The sequence below is a fragment of the Theileria annulata genome, chromosome 2 (assembly GCF_000003225.4).
Source record: "Theileria annulata chromosome 2, complete sequence, *** SEQUENCING IN PROGRESS ***".
NCBI lineage: Eukaryota > Apicomplexa > Aconoidasida > Piroplasmida > Theileriidae > Theileria > Theileria annulata.
In genome coordinates, this window is record NC_011099.1 from 1,617,458 (window position 1) to 1,634,734 (window position 17,277).

The 17,277-nt window shown below is 35.9% G+C and overlaps 5 protein-coding genes across 5 annotated transcripts, besides 1 other annotated feature; all 5 read left to right on the forward strand.

The window, feature by feature from the left end:
* Positions 1-336: 336 nt before the first annotated feature.
* On the forward strand, positions 337-4,279 carry TA11715 (importin-like protein, putative; the record flags this gene model as incomplete). The annotated part of the gene is made up of 2 exons (XM_947452.1): positions 337-3,556; positions 3,654-4,279. 2 exons carry the CDS (start codon positions 337-339, stop codon positions 4,277-4,279), a joined length of 3,846 nt encoding a protein of 1,281 aa, XP_952545.1.
* A 452-nt stretch (positions 4,280-4,731) lies between these two features.
* On the forward strand, positions 4,732-7,768 carry TA11710 (Spm2 protein; the record flags this gene model as incomplete). The annotated part of the gene is made up of 3 exons (XM_947453.1): positions 4,732-4,780; positions 4,956-7,344; positions 7,444-7,768. 3 exons carry the CDS (start codon positions 4,732-4,734, stop codon positions 7,766-7,768), a joined length of 2,763 nt encoding a protein of 920 aa, XP_952546.1.
* Positions 7,769-7,827: 59 nt separating this feature from the next.
* TA11700 (N-ethylmaleimide-sensitive factor, putative) lies at positions 7,828-10,531 on the forward strand (the record flags this gene model as incomplete). The annotated part of the gene is made up of 12 exons (XM_947454.1): positions 7,828-7,890; positions 7,925-8,013; positions 8,049-8,251; positions 8,438-8,719; positions 8,751-8,836; positions 8,875-9,057; positions 9,088-9,159; positions 9,190-9,411; positions 9,458-9,853; positions 9,909-10,136; positions 10,172-10,303; positions 10,352-10,531. 12 exons carry the CDS (start codon positions 7,828-7,830, stop codon positions 10,529-10,531), a joined length of 2,136 nt encoding a protein of 711 aa, XP_952547.1.
* Positions 10,532-10,728: 197 nt separating this feature from the next.
* TA11695 (dihydroorotate dehydrogenase, mitochondrial precursor, putative) lies at positions 10,729-12,177 on the forward strand (the record flags this gene model as incomplete). The annotated part of the gene is made up of 8 exons (XM_947455.1): positions 10,729-10,939; positions 10,974-11,148; positions 11,184-11,541; positions 11,648-11,692; positions 11,726-11,872; positions 11,907-11,987; positions 12,024-12,090; positions 12,128-12,177. 8 exons carry the CDS (start codon positions 10,729-10,731, stop codon positions 12,175-12,177), a joined length of 1,134 nt encoding a protein of 377 aa, XP_952548.1.
* Positions 12,178-12,509: 332 nt separating this feature from the next.
* TA11690 (uncharacterized protein) lies at positions 12,510-17,246 on the forward strand (the record flags this gene model as incomplete). Its single annotated transcript, XM_947456.1, has 6 exons — positions 12,510-12,695; positions 12,728-13,037; positions 13,071-13,103; positions 13,133-15,420; positions 15,478-15,701; positions 15,740-17,246. The coding sequence occupies 6 exons, from the start codon at positions 12,510-12,512 to the stop codon at positions 17,244-17,246; spliced, it is 4,548 nt and encodes a 1,515-aa protein (XP_952549.1).
* Positions 17,151-17,219: a sequence feature (1 probable transmembrane helix predicted for TA11690 by TMHMM2.0 at aa 1485-1507).
* Positions 17,247-17,277: the final 31 nt, after the last annotated feature.

A 17,277-nucleotide genomic window follows, 5' to 3' on the forward strand; every position in this document is an offset into this window, starting at 1 on the left:
AAATATAAAGTGTGTATAAAATAATAAAAATAAAAAAAGCAAAAAATATAAATTTATTACTGGTTGGAAGGTTGGGCATCATGAATATTGAGTTTTTTCAAGATCACTTGAAAGTCATATTATATATTCTTATTTTTGAATTATTTCATTTCGGATGATCAATTGTATATTTTAAATAATAAAAAAAGATATTTCAGCCTCCAATCTCCTCGATTATTAGTTGGTTCATACCAACCCATCGTTTCTCGTTTCAGATCATCGAAATTTTAATAACTGTTGTTGTAATTAAAACTAAATATGGTATTTTGTCTTTTAAGTCATAAAGTAACCTAAACAATGAGTTCTAACCTAACAGATCCGTTGGTATTGCTCGACACCTCAAGGCCATTCGATGAGGCCATGGTCCCCTTACTAGATTCCGTCATAATATCCATGTTTGACGGAACCAATGTAGAGAATAGAGAAACAGCACATCGAATTTTAGAGCAGTTCAAGAAACTCCCAGACTCATGGAAACATGTAGCACTGATTTTGTCTAAATCAAACAACTCCAATACAAAATTCTACGCACTGCAAGTACTAGAAATATGCATCGAAACCAGATGGAATATACTGCCAGATACAGAAAAGGCAGGAATAAAACAGTACGTGTCCGAACTGGTAATCAAGCTGTGCATGGATGAAGAAGTATGCAGAAATGAAAGACACTTCTTAACGAAAGTTAACGAATGCCTCATACAAGTAGTAAAAAGAGAATGGCCAGATAGATGGCCGAACTTCATATCAGAGATATGCAAAGCATCGCAAGTCTCGCAGAACATCTGCGAAAATAATATGAGACTCCTTAACATGCTAAGCGAAGAAATATTCGATTTCGGAGAAGATTCAATGCAAAGCAAGAGAGTACAGAAGTTAGTATCTAGAATGACGTCGGAATTTAGAGAAATTTTCGAGCTTTGCATATTCGTACTCAACAGCTTCATTTCAAACCCGAACATGGTTAATAATACGTTGGTCAAGCAGACATTGGTGTGTCTGTCGCATTTCCTTAAGTGGATCCCGTACGGATACATTTTTGAATCTTACCCTCACGGAGAAGGCTCAGTGGTTTTGCTGGACTTATTATTGGACCACTTCTGGGATCCAATGCAGTACAGAGTTGAGTGTACAAAATGTCTGAATGAAGTGGCATCACTCACACTGACCAATAACGAACTTCAGGCATTTTCGCACAGAATAATGTCACTCTGGCCAAAGGTGGTTCAGAAGGTGTCGACACTGCCGCCAGAGTCGTTCCAGTACGACAACGCGAAAATACCACCATCAATGCTGTTGTTTTGGGAAACATTTTATACACAGCTCACGCTGTTCCTGACGAACCTGCTGAAAAACTTCAGAGAGACGGTTTTGGAAAAAATACCAAGTAACAGAGACTCGCTCCTGTTCGTGTTGGAAAAGCTAGTAACCATAACAACGATCAACCACGAAGAAACCTTTAAGATTGCGTTGGATTTCTGGCATTATTTCTCAAACCAACTTCTGAGAGAGCTTAAGGAGTACGAAAGAAGAAACCTGCCAATCAGAGACACTAACGACCCCAACTACATGGTCATCAACGCTATTAACCAGATTGACCTGAACACGTCACCGGAGTTGATGAGACTAAGACTGTACAAGCCGATCCTGATACAAGTTCAGAAGGTTATGATCAATCGCATGGCAAAGCCGCAAGAGGTATACATTATGTACGACGCAGACTCAGGAGAAGTGGTAAGAGAATATAACCCAAACACGGCGGAAATTGCATTATATAACAAAATGAAAAACACACAAATCATACTGACAACAATGCTCCAGGAAGATTCAGAAAATATCATGAAGGCCTTCTTGGATAAAGAAATGGATCAAGCAAACGTAGGAGGAAATGAACCGTGGGACCCAACGACCCTAAACAGACTGTGCTATTCAGTGGGATCGATTACAGGAAGCATGGAGGAGCCAGTTGAAAAGAGGTTTCTGGTTGTAGTGATAAAGTGTCTGCTTAACATATGTGAAATTAAAAACGAAATCTCGAGCAAGGCAATAGTGGCATCAAACATAATGTATGTCGTGGGACAGTACCCGAGCTTTTTGAAGACGAACTGGAGGTTCCTGAACACAGTGCTCAACAAACTCTTCGAGTTCATGAGGGAAACCTTCCCAGGAGTCCAGCAGATGGCATGCGAAACCTTTCTCAAAATAACAAACAGCTGCAGAAAAGTTATAGGAAGCCAGTCAGTAGATGGAAGATTATACGTGGATGAGTTAATATCAACAGTTGGAAATTTAGAGACTGTGCTTGACGATAAGTTGATACTTTATTACTACGAGTCAGTAGGGAATGTAATAAGCACACTGGAGCAAAATCTTAAAATCGCAAAAATATCGAGCCTAATGGAGTTGTCAAACAACAGACTGTTCCAAATCTACTCCAAATTCCTGATTGGAGTCTCAGTGGAAATGGTGGATAACATGGAGAAGTTTAAATCGTATATAGACCGCTACGGAGAAGATTTGTTTGGAGTAGAAGTGGCAAGAACAGTAATACAAATATTGAGAATAAATAACAGAGTCTGTAAAGCAGTAGGGTTCGCCTTTACGAAACAGTTCAATAAAATATTCAATACATTGATGGTCCTATATCATCTGTACAGCAAGTATATACAAATCAGTGTCGCCACGGGAGGAACCGCAACAATAAAACACCTGGCAGTTAACACTCTGTTTTTGGCAAGAAGAGCAATAATTCACCTCTCCGAAACATACATAGTAAACGTGCCAAACAAATTGAACCAGACCAACACACAATATACAGGATTAAGCTCAAATGTAAACAGAAGTAGGTATCGCACACAAATGGACCAGAATAAAACCTCAACCCCAGTCTCCTCAACAAGTTATAACGACAACCTAGAAGATAGTTATTGCTATTTTATCGAAGATAAGTCGGAGAATACGAATAAAATGCAAGAAAAAAAATTTAATTTCTTCAAGTTCGGACCTAATGGAACACAAGAACTTACAATGGATGGATGTAACCAGACTGACTCGACTAACGATTCGAGTCTTGATTTAGGTGGACAAAATGGAAGTTGGTCTGATAGTGAAATGATAGTGACTTTGTTGGATAACTTGGTAGCTGTGATGATGGGCGACTACAGAGATTCTGTTTTCGAAACCAGAGACTATGAGATACTCTCATTGAGCACTAAAATCATCGAACGACTCGCCTCAAACTACCCTTCCGTGCTCATCCAGATATTCAACTACGTGTTCGACACGAGTTTGGACATGGTTAAGATGGATTTTCATGCATATCCAGACCATAGAGAATATTTTTATGAAATGCTACATAAAGCAACCAAGTGTTCATTCGATTCAGTACTATTACTTCCGAACGAAAGGTTGAGAGATTTTGTAATGTCCCTAGTGTGGGCATTCAAACATGAGCATCCATCAATTGCGGATCGTGGACTATTAATTACCCTAGAATTCATGAAAAATATTATTGCTAAAGGTACAAACACTATTTATATATATATTTATTGTTAAAGTTAATAACACACATTATTTATTTATTTATTTCCAAAGTATTGTTAGATATGAATTTTTAGGGTCGGTTGTTCTTCACCAATTCTGTTTAACATTCTACTACTTATTGCTGACCGAGATCTTGGGAGTCTTGACGGACACCTTACATAAGTCAGGATTCAGACTTCAAACACAAATACTCAAAATTCTGATAAAAATCGTGGCAAACGGACTAGTGGATGACCCAAGTAAGGAGTTGACGAAGCTTGGAGTCATGAGGTTCCTAGTGGATCTTCTAACCAGAAGCTTTCAATCACTTAATAATAAACAGATTGAAGCGTTCGTGGTGGACCTGTTCAATTACTCAGTGGATTCAATGCAAGCAAGCCCAGGATCAATGTCCTCGGGAATGGGAACAACGCAATTCTTCGAAAGCGACTATAACTACGTTAACGTGTACGAAAATCCCACAATAAGCGGAGTACTAAACACAACTAACGTAAAGGAGGAAAAGGAAAAAGATAAGGATATAAGGTTCCAAACACATGTTAGGGACTTTTTATTGTCACTGAAAGAGTTTGCAGGCTGCACGGAGGAATTCCAAGCAATATTCGAGAAGGACCGTGAAGAAGCAATTGAAAGAGCAAGACAACTAGGGTATACAAACTCAAACAACATCATGTATACTAAGGAAGTCAACCTGAACTAATTTTAGTTAACAGTTGTGGTTCTATTTCATTTTAAGAATTAGTTCAATTTAACGATATTATTTATATACATAATAATATATAATTATTAATGGTGTGATAATTATCAATTATTTAATTAAATGTGTGAGAAAGTATTGAAAATTAAGGTCAGAAGAAGTAAAGTGGTGAGTTGGTGAAGGTAGGAAATAATAATAAAATAAAAACAAGAAGAGGGAAACAAAATAAAATAAAAATAAAGAAAAACTATATAAAAAATAATATAGAGGAGAAATAAACAATTTATCAGACAAATTCAGATGGGGAGAGCTGGATGTCGTTCTAATAGTGTGTAACACCAAGTCATAAAACCACACTCCAAATTTACATTTATTCATGCAATGACGCTTTTTTGCCTCCTCTATGTAGTGTATATTCTGTAACCGAACAGAATACCATCAACGTGATTCTCATCATGAAAACACCTAGACGGAAGCATTATAAATCAACAAAATATAGCTCAGGTATAATCTAGTTATTTTTACAAAGAAAACAAATAATTATGACTATTTACCACACTTTTATCTAAATCTAGACTTACACAGATCTACCATTATTCAAATATTCACCCACATTACATAAATTACAATAACTATCCAAAATCATCATTTTTCAACTGTAATAATTTAATTCATTTAGATGTGTACAATAGGGAATCAGGTCCTTTGGAAATAGGAGAGCTAGAGACACCAAGAGATCGAAGATCCGTCCCAGTAGCAACACTTCGATACCTAGCAGGCTCCAAATACCAAACGAACAACGCAGAAGGTTCCTGTGCTAGCGAAAATTCTGACTATACGGATGCAAGAAGCGTCGAAAGCGAAACGGATCCCGATGGTCCGGCACCATACTATTCAGAACGCTCCATCCAAAGGAGCAATAAATCGTCACATAAATCATCGGATTTAAAAACGTTAAATTTCAAAACTAGTAAATCAAACAACCCAAACACAAGTAATAATTTTGCAAGAGAGTTCATCCTGAGGTATGCAACAAACCTGGGCTCAGATGTCCAGTATTACCAAAACTACAAACCTCCACAAGAATCGCCTTTTCATAACATGGACTATATCCATGCTCATTTGTCATCATTTAACCCCAACTTTATCAATTTCAACTACGGAAGAGTCGGTTACACAACATATAACCCTCTAATCAATAGATACCCAGATTATTGTCCAACTTATATCAACAAGTACTCATCGAGTTATGTAAACAGATATCAAGACTATGGTTACGCAAGACCAGAAAACCACTATAGAACAAACTATAGTTACTGTAACAGACATGGAAACTTTCATGGAGTTCATGAAAATTATCTGGAAAGACCAACACACAACCTTTCAATGTATTCCAATAACTACCATAGACTAAACCACAACATGTCCACAACAGACTATAGAACAAACGTTAACTACAGCGTAAGCGATTACGGACCGAACTGTTCACAAATCCAGAACGATCATAAGTATTATCTGGACAAGTACGGTTATCCACTGGACAACCAAGAGAGAGAAAGGAATTACATAGAAGATAGCGCCAAGAAAACAAGTGACCATGAGACAAAAGAAAGTAAAGACCATAGAGAAAGAGAGTACAAATACAATAACAAAGATGATAATTCCAAAGATTACGAATGCATCGACTCTGAAGCAATCAAGGCAGTAGTGGAAAAGGCAGTTATAGAAGCATTTGACAAGTGCCTGTCAGAAAAAATTAAGGGTGAAGAAACATGTCTAACAGACTCAGTAAACCGAGAGTACACTTTTGATAAAAATGACACAACACTAACGTATCAGGAGCAAAGTCAACTTTATTCCCGTGATTATCTCCAAAGACTCACAAATGACCAAAATAACCAGGGAACTTCGGATATGAACCGATATGGAAAAAATGATTTTAAAGAAAATAATGAAAATGATACCCATGGTCTAAAACCATTTGAAAAAGATTTCTCAAACGTGGAGAATCGAGAATATTCTAAAGATAAAACAGTTGAAAGCAATAACTTTGAGTTTAAAAGGGAAGATAATTTTCAAAATTCAACAGCATACGCAAACACACAAGAAAACCCATATGTAACTGATCATATGAGCCAGAATGTGTATGAGGAGATTTCATATGAGAATAAAACTGATGAATTTGATAGTGAATCGTTTAATTTTCAATTCAACAAGGGGAGCCAATTTGAATACAATTTTGATGGAGTTGATTTGTTTTCAAATAGAGACCAAACAGATAGTTTATTCTACCCAGATGAAGAACAATTCAATAGTTTGAATAATAATGTAGCTGTAAGAGATGACTTCGCCGTGGGAGAAATGTATGATAAGGAACAACAAGATAACTTCTCGGAACAGTTGACCAACCAAGATGATAAATCGGAACTCTTATGCTCACAAACGTTTGAAGGAAATGATCTAGATGATAAAAATTTTGATCAAACATACACACTTGGAAACTGTTTCGCCAATTTCAACTCATCCAGGGATGATTTTTTTAGAGCTAATTACAAAGATCTCAATATGTCCAATAATCTGGCAGGCTCAATGCTTAGTGAAAGTGATTTGGAGGAAGTGGACAACAACATGAGCCATAAAGCTAAAAGTTTCTACCCCGAAAACAGCAATTATCTAGAATGTAAAAATCCAGGAGAAAATATTGGTCCATTATCAAAGCAAAAGAGTAATACTTTAAATGCTCCACAAAGGAAGATGAAAGCTTCCCCGAAAATGAAAAACATGTCACAATTCATTGAAGAGAAACAAACGCCTGATTCAACCACCTCATTTCGAACCAGAAATAATTTTAATCTCCTCTGTTACAAAAATCTAGATGAAAGAAGAGGGAGGGAACTCCACGAAGCAAGTTATAAATATCAACCGGATGCATCTAAAACAGTCAGATCGAGCTTTTCTGACCCTTTGTATAGAATAAATTCTCCATACCTCAAACCCCAAACAGCAGATTCAGAAAGTAATCAGCCTGAATATGCACACGATTATAATTCAGATATCTCAAATTTCAAGTAACTTACACACTAAAAATTATTGATAGATTTATTTTTATTAGCTATTAAATACAAATAAGTAAATAGAATATAAATTCTCATCAAAAAATTTTTTAGAAAATCACAATCTGGAATGAGTCAAGATTCACACATCTCAGCAAGAGTGGACCAACTCGAAGAATGTATAAAAAGTTTCGAGTCCTCACTCAAAAACATATCCGAACAGTTAAATAAATCACGGAAAAAGGTAGAATCTAGTCCTGATTCTACATACCTCGAGTTAACATCGTCACAAAAACTCACAAAGCCAGATCATGTATCTGAACTAGAATATATGGAAGCTTATAAAGCAGCATCAGCTATTAAAAAATTGCTCCACGTCAAATCTATGGGATCCTTGATCCCAGCATTCACAGCATTCGTGCAAAACAGAAAGGGCTGACTCAATTCGACACCCCCTACTGTGCAATAATTTTTTTATTTTTATTCATTTTAGTTAAGATGAAACCAGTATATAGAACAGTAAAAAAACTCCCAGATGAGTCACTCACATATACAAATTGCGTATGTTCAAATTCTTCATTTTTTCAACACATAGGTATACGTCAACAGAGAACTCTATGAAAATCTCAGAGCAGAGTCCATTATGGCATATGCAACGATAGAAGGAGTCGTATTTTGTGCGAAGTAATTTTTAAACCCATTTTGTTAATTTTTACCAGATTCCACGAACTGGCGACCGATAAAGATATTTTCATGAACAGCTGCGCACGAGAACTAATCAAAGTATCAGTAGGCCAAGGTGTAACAGTATCTTCCGAGTCTAATCAGTCAGGAAGCTCGAGAAATTTTGATATTTCACCCAAATACCCGGCTGCACATCGCATAAAGTTCAATGTTTCATATTTTAGACAACAAAATAAAGGTATTTTGAATAAATTGATGATTTTTCAACTCAGAAATCCCTCTTTTTGAATTTGATAAGTTAGCGTCGCTTGTTAAGAAGAATTTTAATGAACACGTACTACATTACGACCAGTCCCTACCACTGTTGCTGGATAGGAATCAACTTAAGCTCAAGTAACAAACTAGCGAATCAAATATTTTAGAGTGTGTAACCTGTATTTGGATTCGGGCGATGAACACTCATTTAACCTGGCAATCAAAGCAAGACTGTGCTCTGATACAGAATTGGAGTTTGGTTATAAAACAATCGAAGGAACAGAACTGGAAATACCAAAGAGCAAAAGCATATTTAAGCCGAATTTCAAATTTGAAGAACTAGGAATTGGAGGTCTAGATAACGAATTTGCGGATATCTTCAGAAGAGCATTTGCCTCAAGAATATATCCACCGGAACTTCTTAAAGAACTTGGAATTTCCCATGTTAAAGGTAAGGGAATTTTTAAGTCAATTGTAAATAGGACTTTTACTCTATGGACCGCCAGGAACAGGCAAAACATTAATCGCAAGGCAAATTTCAAAGGCACTAAATTGTACCAAACTCAAGGTAACTTAAATAATTAATTTAAATGATGAAAATGTTAGACTGTGAATGGGCCTGAGATTATGAGCCGTTTCTTTGGCCAGTCAGAAGAAAACGTTAGGAACTTGTTTTTGGATGCAGAGAATGAATATTCAAGAATGGGAGATCGATCAGGACTCCATATAATTATATTTGATGAAATCGACTCTATCTGCCAGAGAAGAGGATCAGATACTTCAGGAACTGTAAGTTTCGAGTCTTGAAAATGACTGTAGGCAGCAAGAGATAGTATAGTAAACCAACTGCTCTCGAAAATAGACGGAGTCGACTCATTGAACAATATTCTGGTAAAATAAAAATATATAAGAGGTATTTAGTTGATTGGAATGACGAACAGATTGGATATGATAGATGAAGCCTTATTGAGACCAGGAAGATTTGAAGTACATATAGAAGTAGGATTACCAGACGAGAATGGAAGACAGCAAATCCTTAAAATACATACGAGAGTAATGAGGGAATCTAAAAGGCTTTCAAATGATGTGGATCTAGATTATGTGGTAAAACAAACTAAAAACTATTCCGGAGCAGAACTTGAGGTAAGATATTAGAACTTTATTTTATGGTGTTTCATAATGTTCTCAGGGTTTGGTCAAATGTGCTGTAAGCTACGCAATACAAAGACACGTTGATGGTAGTGACTTGAGTAAACCAAAAAACATTGAACAAATCATCGTTAATCAAAACGATTTCAATTCAGCACTATTGGAAGTTAAGCCAGCATATGGAGTAGATTCGCTAAATTTAAACACATTCTCAAGACACGGAATCATACCCTTTGGAAATAAATTCCACCAGGTACTTGAAACCTGTATAACCCTGGCAAATCAAGTGTCAAAATCAGATAAAACTCCAGTACTCTCAGTTCTTTTACACGGACCAGTTGGATCTGGAAAATCAGCTCTGGCAGCGCATGTAGCGTCAATTGCAAGCTTTCCATTCGTTAAAGTTATATCACCGGAATCATATATTGGATTATCAGTAAGTTTTTATTCACTAAAAAATTGATAAACGATGACTTTTAACAATGATTTAGGAATTGGCCAAGGTTAACGCTATACATAAAGCATTTGATGATGCACATAAAACACCACAGTCACTCATCATACTAGACAATATTGAAAGATTAATAGACTACTCACCTATTGGCCCTAGATTTAGTAACAATATACTCCAGTGTCTTCTAATTCTAATCAAAAAGGCTCCAGCACATCAAAGAAGAATTTTCGTGATAGGAACCACCTCAGAAGAGGAGTTTATGGAAGTACTGTTTTTACAATTAATTAATCCATTTAATAGATGGCTAACGTAAAGGAATCATTTACTGTGTCAACCCAAGTTCCACTGGTTACAGGACCGAGTGAGATTTTTCAAGCTCTGAGCGGAGTTAAGTTGCCAGATCTCACTTTCAGCCACGACGAAATATACCTTGTAAGAATTTTATAAAGCTGATAATCTGGTGGTATAAAACATGTTTAGGTTGCAAATTCAGGGAAAGTGCCTGAAATCGGAATCAAACATTTACTCCTGGCACTGGAAATCGCAATTCAGAAGACTTTGGAACTTGGTAAGTTTAAACACCCTGACAACTTATTAGGAACATCGTACATATCAAGCACTACATTCCTCGAAAGCCTTGAAGCCTGCGGATATTTGTAACATTTTATAATATGTTGTGTTTTTGTATGTGTAATATATGATGTTTTTAAGAAATTTCAGGAGGTTCCTGCACGGATCCTCGGTAGATGAGAAAATCTACTCGCAAATCAACCAAAATCGCAAATTAAACGTGAGATAAAATTAAAAATAATTTTATTCTTTAGAAGGTGTTATTTAAAGGAGTGCTTGCTGTAGGTATGGGAGTTGGAGCATACGCCTGTATGAGGAATCCAAACTGTCCAATTTATGATGGAATCCTTTATGGATTAAGAAAATGGGTAGACCCAGAGGATTCTCACAAACTCAGCATCTTTTTAGCTAAATTAGGCTTAACACCCGTAGATTATTCTATTGATCCGCCGATTCTTTATAATAATATTAAACACATCAAAATATTCAATCCAATAGGTATGAAACAATGATTTTGTTACGATTTTTTAAGGAATGGCGGCTGGATATGATAAAAACTGTGAAGTGGCGCTAGAAATTTTAAGACTGGGCTTTGGATTTATTGAACTAGGAACTGTATTACCGAAACCGCAACCAGGAAACCCTAAACCAAGATTATTTAGATTACCAAACAATAAAGCTTTGATAAACTGTCTTGGCTTTAACAGGTATACTAAAACCAAAGTTAAACCCTGTAATTTAGCCTGGGAATTGACACTGCGGTGGAGAACATGAAAGCCACTAGAGCTAGGCAAAAGAATGATCCATTGACAAAAGATTCAATTATAGGAATTAGTATAGGGAAAAATCTTAAAGGAGAAATCTTAAGTGATGTATCATATTGCATTCAAAAAATAGGACTGTACTCGGATTATTTATGCATAAATGTTAGCTCACCAAACACACCTAATCTGAGAGATAACCAGAAGAGAGAACCGTTGATAAAACTGATAAAAACTTCAAAAAAATCTTTGGAAGATTTGGATAAAAGAGTATCCGCAGAAAACTTATCGTACATTAATACCACAAAAACCAAGCCTTTGTTGTTTTTTAAAATATCGGTATGTTAAATGGAATGTCTTAAATGATTACAGCCGGATGTAACGGATCAAGAACTTAAGGAGATAGCTGAAATAGTATGAAAGTATCATTAAACGGAATTTTCAGGCACTGGAACATAATTTGGATGGCCTGATTCTAACTAACACAACTGTATTTTACAAACTCTATTTTAAATTTAAATAGGTTATGCGTCCAGAGAATCTAAAAGAGGAATTGGAAAAGGCTGGAAATCCAAGAGGAGGCCTTAGTGGAAACCCCTTGAAAGAACATTCAAAGAGGATTGTATTCGAGATGTATAAACTAACTAATGGAAAGATACCAATAATAGCAGTATGATTCAAATCCAAATCACGATCATGTTTAGTGTGGAGGAATCTCTACAGCTCAAGATGCTCTGGAAATGATCGAAGCAGGAGCTTCTGTTTGTCAACTTTTTACAGGACTGGTAGTCAAATATCTGAAAACAAAATCGATCATTTAGGTATATCATGGACCTAAGCTTCCTAGCTTAATAAAGAAAGATTTAGCAAACTTGTTAAACAAAAAGGGTTAGTGCAAAGAAGGTTTACATAATTTCTATATTAGGATATAAAAATATTAAAGAAGCAATTGGTTCAGCACATAACAAAAAATAAAGTGTAATTAAGAGTGAATGTACTTGTTATTTTATAGTCTACAGTTTAGTCTTACACATCACAATGAATATTCTTAAATTGTGACCATAATGTGACCGCCCGTTATAAATTCATAGTTAATTAATTTTTGTTTATGTTAGACTTGTATAATATAGAATGTTTGCAGTATATTTAAAATTTTGATGAAGGCTCGTGCCTCATCGTTAAATGTAGATTTTTGTACAATATTTGTAGAATTTGCTTGAAATTTTTTCTAAATCAAGCTTATTTCTTTAAATTGGTCTATAATGTAAATTATCTAGTAAATGTGTATGATATAAAAACAGTTTGACATGGGAAAGGTTGAAGTTTGGGAACTTCAGGAAAGCTCTTCAGAAAATCTGTATTATGAAGAAAGCCAAGAAAGTTCCTACGTTGAAAGTCAAGAAACACCAGATGAAGAAAGAGAAAACAGAGCAGTGGACCTATTCGACAACGATTATACAAAAAGAAGACTAAGAAAACACTCGGATTCTGAGGTATTAAATCAAACACAACTAATCATTTATAGGATGGAAGACCTAGAGAAATCGATTCAAATGAAAATACGGAAGAGGAAGAATCGGAATTTGAAAGTGAACATTCAACAAGCAAGGAATCATTGTCAGATAATGACTACAAAGAAGAATTGTTCCTTCTTCAATATGTTAGACACTATGGCCAAGAAGTAAATCAAACCCTTTATAACTTCGAGTGTCTTCCCAGACATTGGAATGGAGTGTTTTATATTACATCAGCGCATAATTTAGAGTCTGTGCCTCAAAATTACTTTTACTATATTGAAATTGGACGTATCAACCCCAATGCACAATCTAGATATAGTAAAAAAATTTATACACCCCTTTATACATTAGGACCAGGAGAAAGATTGACACTGGGAAATCCAAGTAAGCTATGATTTTTAAAACTTTTTTAGTTTTTATATGCAATAAATTGAAAATGGAGATCTCATATGGCGATTTAAAGGACTACTTTGTGAAAATCGACTTGTGGAAAAAACATAGACTGAGTTTAAACACACTCCATGCTACTAGGTTCTTAACATTTCAGGATGTAATAGAAAACAAATCAAACCTAACACTCGCTTTGGATATGCCTGTTCCTGATGTTACAAAGGAAAGTGAGGGGAATACCGTTATCACAGAGGATAGCGAGAGAAAAATACCCCTTCATAAACTTAATGTAGTAATGCTTCTGGAGGAAATTTTTGATTTCATGTTTGTATTTGAGAACTGGTCCTTTACTCCGTCCCCTCATCTTCCAGATCATTTAAAAAATTCGCCCAAGAATATAAAAGTCTCAGTGATTAGGGAGATTGGAAAGGGGTGGGATAGTAAGTGGGCTGGTGTTTCTAACGATGACTACTGGCCATCAGCTGGAGTGTTTAATTACAGAGGAACTATCCGCCACATGAAAATTTCTTATTTTCAAGTAAAAGTTTATTGCATCACTAACAAGAAATTCTGGAGAAGGACCACAACATTACTTGGGACATGCGTTATGTCACTTAGATCAGTAAGGGATTATCCATTAGTGAGAGGAGCTGTAAAGAAGCTTGCCAAAGGGGCTGACCAAATGCAGAGTGGAACAATCCAAGGAAATATAGTGTGTTATATGAGCAGTGCAGGCCTGAAACATTTTTATGAGAACAAAAAAAGGCCAGCACAACCTATATCAGGATCATCACTACTTACACACCTTGATAAGAGTTACAGATATTTAGTTATAAGGTTGGTTAGATGTGAAAGTTTACCCTCAACTAATACAGATACAAACTCGTCAGACCCCATGGTGAAGGTCAGATGGGACGGAATAGTCAACTGTACTCCTACTTTGGAATGCACAACTAGTCCCGTTTACAACCACAATATGTACTTCCCAATCCATTTAGTTGACGAAGAGGAAACTAAGAATATATTCCTTATCATGAACTGTCTTCCAGTGGATTTGTTATCCAAAGGACCTGTTGTCATGGAAGTCTGGGATGGGGATGATACTTCAACTGAGTTTTTGGGAGGGGTCGAGGTTCCTTTATCTAAGTTATTCCTAAATGGAATAGAAACTAGGAGAAGTTTGGTTGATGGTATTTACAATGAAGGATCGAAACAGGGTTTGGATGATGAAGACGGTCATGAAGTGGGTGAACCTGTTTTATATTCTGGGTTTTCTAACGATGTTAACGTGGAACATCTTACTCCAGTTTATAGGGATACACTGACTCTAACTGGATATACAGTACCACATAGAGGATCCAAGCCCACAATTACCTTTGAAATGTATATACTCCCTCCCATGCCCCAAGGTTTAACAGTTCCAAACGATCAGAAGAGACAAGTTAAATCTGATACTTACAGGGATTTGGCTAGACGTTGGGATAAGGAATTTGAAACTTGGCAGAAGATGTACAAGGATCAAACCTTATCCAACTTTCCCCAGAGACGTTTTTTAACAACTACTACAAACAATGCTCTTAAAATGGAAATCTCGCCAACTGAAGTGATTATTCTTTCATGTTTTGTTACTCCTATACAAATCCCCTCTCAATTATCAAGACCAGGAACATTGATGCATTGGATTTCAAACTTTGCACTTAAGGAAGATTCGATTGACACAGTTGGAGAATTGAGAAAAATTGATAATTGGCAAACCCCCTCAAGGTTTCTTACAACCAGGAAGGGAGGCCTTCATGATAGAGCTGTTTTACTCTGTAGTTGTCTGCTTGGAATTAATTTCGACGCATACGTCTGTAAGGGAACCATAAAAAATGGAACTGTTGAGCACTGTTGGGTCATGACCAGGCACTCTGATTCAACTGTGTCCTTTTGGGAAACTGGAAACAAGAAAATTTGGCACCTTCCTAAGAGGTGGAGAGTTTCCAAACAAGACTCCGACTGTTATGAAGATTTAAATGTTACCTCGGGACCCATTTTAGATAACTATAAAAATATTACATTCGAACCCTCCTCAAACCTACAGCAATTACAAGTTCCAAATAAAAATGTTCATGGACTTACAAAGTATGAAATGTACGGAAATGATTATGTCCCTGATCAAAAGGTGGACTTGGATGCCTTGCTCCACAAACACGACGAAGTTAACTTTGATACCTCCTCCTTAAGAGATAACTTGAGTAAAACACTCCTTGATAATCCCCAAAGAAAACAGCAATTTGCAAAAACTGTGAAACAATTAAATCCGAAACAGGTAATTTTACCCCTTGTTATTTCTTGAAATTGTTTAACAGAATATATTTTGTTTTAGGATCTAATTATACCCTTTGAGACTTTGGTTCACTTGCCTTATTCTTCCATTGAAACTGTATTCAATAACAAACAACTTTGGGGAAATATACAAAACCATCACCCCTCTTGCATTTTATACGATTTGGAAGATCCACTTCAGTGGAAACCATTTCTCAAAGTTCCATTACAAGACGAATTATCGCAGTACATACAAATCACTCCCCCTCCAACCATGAACAAATGGTAATAATATTCTAATATTTTCATTAATAATTATTTAGCATTGAGACATCTAATGATATATCTAATGATATTTGTGACATGATTGAAGTCATGAGGGCCCATAGAGGTTTAAAGTGCTCAATTTCGAAAGAAGATGAAATGAAAGAAAAGCTCGGGAATTTTCTAGATTTAATGGAATATAGAGAGTCACTCGACCCTCAATTCGATCCAGGAATGCCTATTCACCTTTTGGGTTGGAGTAACAGAAAGAAGTTGAAGAAGTTAAGTAAGACTAGAAATGTCCAGGAAGTGGTAAATAATATGAAAAAATCAACTAAACAACCTCAATTTGATTCATATTATTCAACAGAATCTACAGATGTATCCCCTAAACCCCAATCAGTTAACCAACAAGTCAATGAACAAAGTGAAAAGGTTTCTGAAAAATCACAGAAATCAGCTAGGGATTTAGAATCTGGAGTTAATCCTGAACAGCCACCTGTTGAGGCGGAACAAAATGCTGATAATGAAAATCCTGAAGTAAATACAGAACCAGAAAGGCGTAAAAAAACTACTTCTCGAGGTCGAAAAAGAAGACATAGCAGGCGTGAAAAGAGAACAAAGCCGTTGGAGAAAAGGACTGTTGAGGACCCAAAACATCAAAGCCTAATTAGATATAGGGGAACCAGGTTAAATTTGGAGAAAAAAGTAAATTTGGTCAAAAATGGATTTGAAATCAGTTTAAAGAAAAAATCCAAGCCTAAAAATGTTAAAAACCTGAAACAACCAAAGATACACAAAAGTTTCTATGATGTTACTCATGTTGAAGTTCCTGAATTTCAAATCTGTTCCAGATTTAACCCTATAAATACTCCTTCAAGTTCTGGAGTTTCTAGAACTCCCATGTCTGATTTATCAGTGGCAAGTCTTGAAAAATTCTCATTCAACAAACACTCTGATATAATTCATTCTGCTGTTCACAGAATGAGGGTTTCTATTCAGGAAAAGTCTCGTAACCATAATCTTGGTAGAAGAGAAGATTCTAAAAATGTCAAGCTTACAAATTATATGAACCAGCAAAATTATTTGGTAAAGAATAGAAAGTCGTTCCTTAAAAAGTTAAGGACTGCTGTTAATAAGCGTGGCTCTAGATTTGAAAGAAATCCCAGATTCATTGAGGACATGAATCTAGTGGTTCAAATGCCAGAGTTCCGAAAGGAATATATGTATGCAGACTACAATATTCCTTACGAGTTCACTATACACAAGTCTGTTGAGACTTCTAATTGGAACCATTACTACCATTATGAGGCTCTTTTTTATTCTTGGCAGAAGAATATACCAGTAATGGCAAACCACACTTTTGTAGGAATTCCTATCCACTTTTCAACGAGTGATGTTAATGAGATTAGGAGACTCTTGTGTTGTAACAAAAGATTCAAGAAACTGTTTGTCAACAAGTTGGACGATTTGGTTTATGTTATTTGTTGTAAAGTTTATCCATTCTTGGGTAACCTCTTTTCAACCTGGGTCTTTATAGGATGCCATGTCCCGTGGAGAATGTAAAATAACACACTTAAATAGTAATTTATAAATT